This window comes from Amblyraja radiata, chromosome 34 (genome assembly GCF_010909765.2).
Source record: "Amblyraja radiata isolate CabotCenter1 chromosome 34, sAmbRad1.1.pri, whole genome shotgun sequence".
Taxonomy (NCBI): Eukaryota; Metazoa; Chordata; class Chondrichthyes; order Rajiformes; family Rajidae; genus Amblyraja; species Amblyraja radiata.
In genome coordinates, this window is record NC_045989.1 from 14,281,863 (window position 1) to 14,290,271 (window position 8,409).

The following is an 8,409-nucleotide window of genomic DNA, read 5'->3' on the forward strand; positions in this document are numbered from 1 at the left end:
CCAGAAATATTAATTCTGTTTCTCTCTGCGCAGATGCAGCCTGACCTGCTGAGTGTTTTCAGCATTGTCTGTTTTTATTTCAGATGTGCAGCATTTGCAGTTGTTTGACATTGGCAACCTATTTTGGATCCATGCTTTATGTTGGCGATGTGAAGGAATTGGAAAGTTCACGGGCATGGGAGAATGTGATCAGAGGTCGGGTATCCTGTGCCGAGTGACTCTGTTCCCAACTCCTCTTCCCACCTCTGTGTTGCCCAAATCACAAATGTGCTTGAGTATTTTGCACTCACTGATGTTTGGACCAATAACACACAGGAGATGTGGCATCATCTGGAAGAATGCATCTTCTTCCATTAGCTTCCTGCCCCTTAATCACTGGTGCCCTCTGCAGAGTGTAACAGCAACTGAGACATCAATCCTCTCCCCACACCTGGGACATCTACAGCCTAGAAGAACAAGGGCAGTGAGCACAAACTTTGTTCCTAGTGTTCTCCCTGTGGAAGGCAAACTAGACCGGTCATGAAGACTAACTGCTCTCTATAAATCATTGAAAAGGAAGCAGGATAGGCCATTCAGCCCCTCAAGCCTGTTCCTCTTCAACATTTTGGCCAATCTTCTAATCAGCTCTGCCCTGATCTTCACTCTCACCCTCGGATGAGGAGAACCAAAGATTTACAAACTGTGGAGAAAGTTCTGATCTGAAAGTCACAGCAGTCTGTTTCTGGAGGGTGGAGGTGGGCTTTGCGGGGCTTTGCTGGGCTTTGCCATCTAAGGTTGGGATAGACATTGTGTGAGTTGCATAATGGAGGTGATTTTTTTTGTTCCCATTGCACTAACGGCCGCCATTGTTCATTCACTCTGTACGCCCATCAGCTTCATTGTGATTTTACTTTCCTTGCATGGGCGACATCACAGTGCAGTATAATTCTACTTTCAGTAAACGTGGCCATTGCCACAGGGTTTGCTGGGACTGTGAGGAATCTAGAGTCCAATCCCATCCTCTACCCAGGATCTCGACTCCATTTATCCTGTCTGTCTGCTCCCGACTTAAACTGACCATCTGGCTTTGCTGGTCCGTGTAGCTCATGAGCTGCCAGCCACTGTTGCATCTCTTGAACCGTCCCATCAAAGCAAACTCGGCAGCGTCCCTGAATTTTGCCCAGCCAGACGTTGCTGTTGCGGCTTTTTGCTCCGTGATGGGGACTGACTGGTGGCTCATTGCAATGCTCGCACCTTGTCTCACTGCAGTGATGAGGACAAAGTCCAGCCGGACTCTCTATTCTAATCCAAGGGTCCTCTGCATCGTCACATACTCGTCCTTCCCACATAATGCCAAACGCAGGCACTGCCCGCTTTCACCCAGGTCAATGACAGTGCTTCGTTCTAAAGGAGAACTACTCCTCTCATCCTGGTTAATATTTCACAAACTGAACATCTGTAAAGCAGACAATTTCTCACTTTGTACATTTCAAACATGCGTCGTGATAGGAGGTAGTGACAGGGATGCAAGTTTTTTGTCTAGTTCTGTGCAATGACCAATTTTTTGTCCTGTTTTTGTTTCCAGTACGATGGTTACACGTCCTGTCCATTGGTTACCAGCTACAACAAATGTGTGTTGGCAGAGTTTGATTATGAGGGTCAACCACTGGAGACTTTCCCGTTCAACCAGGGCAAGGAGCGGAGGAGTATGTTCCACATGAAGGCAGATGTCATGCCTATTCTCTATTGGCACGCTCTCCTCAAGTAAGGGCCTTTCTCTTTGCTTCCTCTTTCACGTTGGATTTGAGGGAGGAATGAGTGCAGTTGCATGTGCATCTGTCTGTAATGTCCCCCTGAAGGGAGGGAGGGAGTGTGCCCTCCAGCAGTGAAGACATGGAGTATTCTGTATTCAGTTAGCATGCACGCCTGTTACTGAGCAAATCGGGTTTAGTTTTTTTGTTTTAGAGATAGAGCATGGAAACAGGCCCTTCAGCCCAGCAAGTCCGTGCCGACCAATGAACACCCGTATCCTAGTTCTATGTTGTCCCACTTGTACACCCTACACACTAGGAGCAATTTACAGAAGCCAATTAACCTACAAACCAGCAAGTCCTTGGAGTGTGGGAGGAAACTGGAGTACCCGGAGAAAACCCACACGACCACAGGGAGAACATACCACGGGTTTGCTGTGGAGCTTGGTTTTGGTTCGGTGGGTGGGTGTTGCAAAGTGATCCCAAGTCCCAGCCTCGGGAGGGTCGCACGTTGGCGGGGGGGAGGATATGGACTGGGAGCGTTCTGAGTGATCAGTACCAAAGCCAACTGAGCTCAGCCCTGGCACAGAGTGGGATGTGGTAGGCAGGGAGAGTGATAATGATCCCCAGGATGAGGGGAACATCACTGCCTGGGCTGCAGTCACAGTTCCCCAGGGTCTGTGGGAAGAGTGTCGTCCCCCCCCCCCCCCCCCCCCCCACCCCGGGGTCTAGTGTAGAGTTCCCACTCTCCTCTCCGAGGTCTGGAGTAGAGTTACCCTCCCCCCCTGGGAGTCTGGGGTAGAGTTCCATGCCCCTGGGAGTCTGAGTACTGTTCCCCTGGGTCTGCTGCAGGGTTTCCCCTAGGTCTGGTGAACGTTACTGTCTGGGCTGTGGTCACAGATCCACTCCGTCACTCTAGAGCATCGTACCGGGGTTCTGAGGGAGAGTTTCCTGGAGGTCTGATGCAGGGTTTCCCTGGGGTCTGGAACAATATCCACCAGGGATCTGCAGTACGATTCCCTTGGGTCTAGTGCAGAGTATCCCCTTGGGTCTGGTAAATGTCACTGCCTGGGCTATGGTCATAGTTACACTCAGTCTGAGGCCCTGGAGTCTGGGGAAGGGGCCCATAGAGGTCCGAAGCAAGGTCTCCCCAGGGGTCTGGTGCAAGCTTTCCCCTGGGTCTTGTGAACGGCACTGTCTGAGCCGTGGTCACAGGCCTTGTGCTCTTGTCAGTGGCCGTGGTAGTGGAGTAGAGAGGAGTGGTCTGGGTATTGATTCCACATAGACTGTCTGCCTGGATCACAGCTGTCTGCTCTAATTAAAATCAACAACAACTCACCAGGAAGCAGTCAGTGGAATTTGGAGGCTCTGAGTCATTGCAACGTGATGCTGAAGTATTATAGAAACCAATTAATGAATTACAAGCTGTGGTTAAAGAATGTGAGAACTGTTCAGGCGATCACGTAGGAAGTGTCCTTGGGGAGAGTTTAAATCAGTTTGAGGGTAGAATCAGAAGGGAGAAAGGCCAGACCAGGAGTAGGTGGGTTCCCATGGCGGGTGTATTGAGGAAGCCTGTGATAGGCAGTGCCGGATTTAGATGAAGAAAGGCCCTAAGCTGTTCCACTTGTGAGGCCCCCAGCGACCGGACAGCCATGGCGGCCAAATCTCCCACAATTCAAAGCGAGAGAGAAAGTGCCCAGCGTCGACCAGTTGCCGTTGCAGTGCGCATGCGCAGGGCGGCCGTTGATGTGCTGGCCGTGATTGTGCGCATGTGCAAGGCGCCTATATTTTGGAAATGTACACCCCGTTTTTTTCAATTTTTTCGGGGGGCCCCCTAGAAAGTGGGGGCCCTAAGCTATAGCTTGTTTAGCTTATACTTAATCCGGCACTGGTGATAGGAAAGGGCAGAGTACAAACAGAAGAGCACGACAGCAAACAGACTCAGAGAAAGCAAACATGAAAAGATAAAATACAAGGCACACAGTATTTCTATTTAGGTAGATGAGATGATGGCACAAATAGAATCAAATGGGTTTTATGACAGCTGTTGCAAGGTGACCAAGGCTGGGAACTGAACATTTAGGTTATTTGACATTTCGAGGTGGACTGGTAAAGGGTCTGATAACAAAAGGGTGACCTCGGGTAGTGCTGTGCAATGAAGCGGGCTCACAAGCTCAAGATGTGGAATTAGCCTGGATAAGAAGTCTTTGGTGGGGGTTTTATACAGGACCACTTCTTCTTCTTGCGTGTGGCGTGCACAGCCTAAAGTTGTAGGTCAACTTGTTCTATTTGATCTTGTTTGTGCACGTCGTGCTGATTGCATTAGTCGAAACAGGGTGGACCACGTGAAGGTTGCAATCTCCCACCCCATAGGACCACTAACAATATCTGTACTTCAGGACTGAGTGAAAGTTGAGAAAAGTATATACTGCAATATCGTGGGCGATCTTAATCAGCATTTAGACTGGACAAATCCAATTGGCAAGGCACTCCTGAGGATGTTCAGATTGTATTGGAGCTGGTTACCAAGAGCAATAATACATTGGAAACCAACCAGGGAGCAGGCTGTTACAGAACTAGTATTGTATAGTAGAACAGGGTACATGAATTGAATGATCTCAAAGGAAAGATTACCCTGAAAAAGGGTGATCACAGCATGGTAGAATTACAAGTTCAGTTTGAGGATGAGGACCTTGAAACTAGTGTCACTTACAGCAGTATGAGGGGAGGGTTGGCTGAAGAGGCTGGGGGAATGGATGGAAGGTCAAGAGTGCAGAAGAGCAGGGGCAAACATTTTACACGTCTCGGGAAAGGTATGTTCCATTGAGAAGGAGGAAGGTGGACCCCCTTGTGGCTGACTGAGGAAGTTATGGTGGCATCGAAATAAAAGCAAAGGTACACAATGTTGGGAAGATCAGAGGAGGGTCATGGGGTGGGAGACTATTTAGTCACACACAAAGGTGACTAAAAATATATAAAGAGAGAAAAGAAAGATAATGAAAATAATCTAGTGAATAATATAAATGGAAGAGATTCTTTATCATTATCAGTCTTTGTGGTGGAAGATACATGACATAGATGGTTGGGCCAAAGGGCTTGTATCTATGCTATATGAGTCTATGACTTGGTGGCAAGAACAGGATTATTATCTGAATGGTGTCATTTTACGAAAAGGGGAAGTACAACATGATCTGGGTGTCCTTGTTTATCAGTCACTGAAAGTAAGCATGCAGATACAGCAGGCAGTGAATAAAGCTAATGGCATGTTGGGCTTCATAACAAGAGGAGTTGAGTATAGGAGCAAAGAGGTCCTTCTATAGTTGTACAGGGCCCTAGTGAGACCACACCTGGAGTATTGTGTGCAGTTTAGGTCTCCAAATTTGAGGAAGGACATTCTTGCTATTCAGGGAGTGCAGCATAGGTTCACGCGGTTAATTCCCGGGATGGCAGGACTGTCATATTTTGAAAGAATGGAGCGACTGGGCTTGTATACACTGGAATTTAGAAGGATGAGAGGGGATCTTATTGAAACATTTAAGATTATTAAGGAATTGGACATGCTAGAGGCGGGAAACATGTTCCCAATATTGGGGGAGTACAGAACCAGGGTCCACAGTTTAAGAATAAGGGGTATGCCATTTAGAACGGAGATGAGGAAAAATGTTTTCACTCAGAGAGTTGTGAATCTGGAATTCTCTGCCTCAGAAGGCAGTGGAGGCCAATTCTCTGGATGCTTTCAAGAGAGAGTTAGATAGAGCTCTTAGAGATAGCGGAGTCAAGGAATATGGGGAGAAGGCAGGAACGGGTTACTGAATGTGGATGATCAGCCATGATCATAGTGCAACTGACTCGAAAGGCCGAATGGCCTACTCCTGCACCTATTGTTTATTGTCTATGACTCTGATTTTGCACTAAAAATATCCCAATAATTACCCACTTTTGGAGGAAGAATGAAAATACAAATTAATATTTAAATGCAGTGAGACTATTTTAGTGCAAGGGGACCTGGAGTCCTGGTGTATGACATTCGGTAAGATGTAGCAAGTAATTAGGAAAGTTAATAAAATATTGGCCCTTATTGCAAGGGGCATTGAGTGTAGGATTGGGAAGTTTTGATGCAACATTACAAAGTGTTGGTGAAGTGACAGTTCTACCATGTAGGGTTTTGGTCAGCATATTTAAAGAAAGATGTGCTTGCATTTGGAGGTGTGTAAGGAAGGTTCACGGGACTGTTTCCTGGGAGAAAGGGGTTGACACACCAAGAATATATGAAAAGGAAGAGAGAGAATAATATAAATGTTGGTACTTTGGGTTGACACACAAAGGAAGAGCTGGTTGGACCTGGACTCACTGGAGGACGTTAAGAGGTGAGGTTCTGAAAGGTAACATTCAGAGGGCAATGACAGCGTATACCCTCAGTGTTTTCTGTCAGACGTGTATCCAGTTCTAGGGACATAGTTTCAAAAATAAAAGTTGTCAATTTAACAGTTGTAGAGGATTGTTTTTCCCTTTGATTGCCACGAATCTTTGAAGCCCTCTCCCCCAAAGAACTATCAAAGCAGGACCATTGAATAAATACAGGAAAAGACTGACACACATTTAAACTGCAAGGGGTATGTATGGAGATGGTTTGATAAAGTGGTGTTGAGCCCAAGATTGGATCAGCCATGACCTTCTGAATGATGAAACGGGCTTGAGAGAAGATGAACAACTCCTGTTCGTGTTTCTTATGTTCGAAATGTAGACCTAACGTGCATCATAAACCAAACTAGTGTTAAAGTACCTTTACATGTTGGTGGAGTCTGTGTGTCACATTGGGAGTTCTAACTGTGTGGTTTCTGTTTGCAGGGGACTGTGGGGAGGTCCTGCCCCTCTGAGAAAGCTGATGCACCTTGGCACCAAGTAGAAGATATATGGTGAATGGACTCACCCACTGATACTGGGGTTTTGCACCATTGACACCATCCATTAACATTAGCATTTCATACTCAGTTTGTGAATGCCCGGATCTAATCTTACCCCTAGTCTGGTTCAGTAAAAGAAACTGTGGAACACTGAAGTCCAAACCCTTCTTTATTTGTATACACTGCAGGAATGGTCTCGGATCCACTCACGCAAGCCCACAGTAGCCTTGTGAAAACAGAACAGAAGACAACCAACACACCCAAACAAATTACATACACTTTTATACCCCTAAACGAAGGCGGGGATATCATAACTGGTTTCATCATTGGTTACGCATCATAACCAATCGCTCAAAACACTTTGTCACAACAGACATAAGTGCCCCTGGTTAGTAGACATTGAGGCATGAAGCCTTGCTCTTCTAGGATACTAGTATTATGTGTAGGAAGGAACTGCAGATGCTGGTTTAAACTGAAGATAGACATAAAATGCTGGAGTAACTCAACGGGACAGGCAGTATCTCTAGAGAGAAGGAATGGGACAAAGGGAAAGGAGATCAAGAAAAATGTAGTACTCCCCCTTCCCAGTTCTCCGACCAGCCCTACTTTCTCTGACTACAGTTTATCTGTTTCCTATGTTGTTACCTTCTTCCAGCTAACAATGATCTATTTTACATTTCCCTTGATCTCCATTCCCTTTCTCCTGTTCGCACACCTTACACTTCCTTATCTATGTATCTCCCTCTCCCCTGACATCAGTCTGAAGAAGGGTCTCAACCCAAAAGGTCGCCCATTCCTTCTCCCCAGAGATGCTGCCTCTCCTGCTGAGTTGCTCCAGCATTTTATGTCTATCTATGGATAGTATGGATATTCTTTTAAAGCAGATGGGGACCTCAGAGTTTAGTAATGAGAGGCTAAAGTCTGTGAAAACTTCAGCCTGCTATTCTGGGCATGTTTTGAGCATGTGGCCAGATACCCTCTAAGAGTCGGATATTTTCCAAGGGTACACCCCTGTGAAGGATCTTCTGACATTGGTGACTGAGATCACATTGTCAACAGGGAATGTGGTGGGAAACGCTCAGGCAGGTGGACAGTAGCCATGGAGAAATAAACTGTTAATTTGTAGGTAATAGTCATGGCGTACGTGGTACAGCTTAGAAACGGGCCCTTTGGCCCACCACATCCATGCCAACCTTTTTGCCCATCCACACTAATCCAATTCGCCTGCATAAAGGGCCTGTGCCACTTTCCCGAGTTATTCACGAATTCCCCCGAGTTTTCAAACTCGCAGAATGTCCGTAACGAGTCCGTAGGAGTCTCTGGATATATCGTAGCGGCTCGTTATGCCAGCCGTAGGTACTCGGGGCTATTTTTTTACTCGTGGACATTTTTCATCATGCTGGAAAAAAAGTCCAGACTTACCGGATGCCTCGAGTACCTACGTCTAACGTAGTGTATAACGAGCCGCTACGATACGAGGAGGTTGACTGGACTTTGGTTCCTTCCCTCACAGTGGGGAACTTTGGTGCCGTTGTGGGGATGTTTATGTTGTGGACTACTGTATTCTGTGTTTTGTTGTTTTTTTATTTGTATGACTGTAAGGAAAATAGTATTTCGTTATCTCCTAATTGAAGACAATGACAATAAATTGAATCCATCCAAATCCAAATGAAAGGTCTCAAACCAAAATGTAGACTGTCCATTTCTCTCCACAGACGAGGTTCGGTAGTTTGTTTTTCTTCCCATTTCCAACATCTGCAGGGTTTTGTGTCTCC

At 46.4% G+C, this 8,409-nt stretch overlaps 1 protein-coding gene across 2 annotated transcripts in view; it reads left to right on the plus strand.

The window, feature by feature from the left end:
- The window catches only part of sqor (sulfide quinone oxidoreductase), a 31,100-nt gene extending 24,311 nt beyond the window's left edge, over window positions 1-6,789 (plus strand). For both annotated transcript variants that reach the window (XM_033050078.1, XM_033050079.1), the window contains exons 9-10: window positions 1,565-1,743; window positions 6,579-6,789. In XM_033050078.1, the coding sequence (XP_032905969.1) occupies window positions 1,565-1,743; window positions 6,579-6,636 (237 nt within the window). In that variant the 3' untranslated portion in view covers window positions 6,637-6,789. The remainder of the gene's footprint in view (window positions 1-1,564; window positions 1,744-6,578) is intronic.
- The last annotated feature ends 1,620 nt before the right edge of the window (window positions 6,790-8,409 follow it).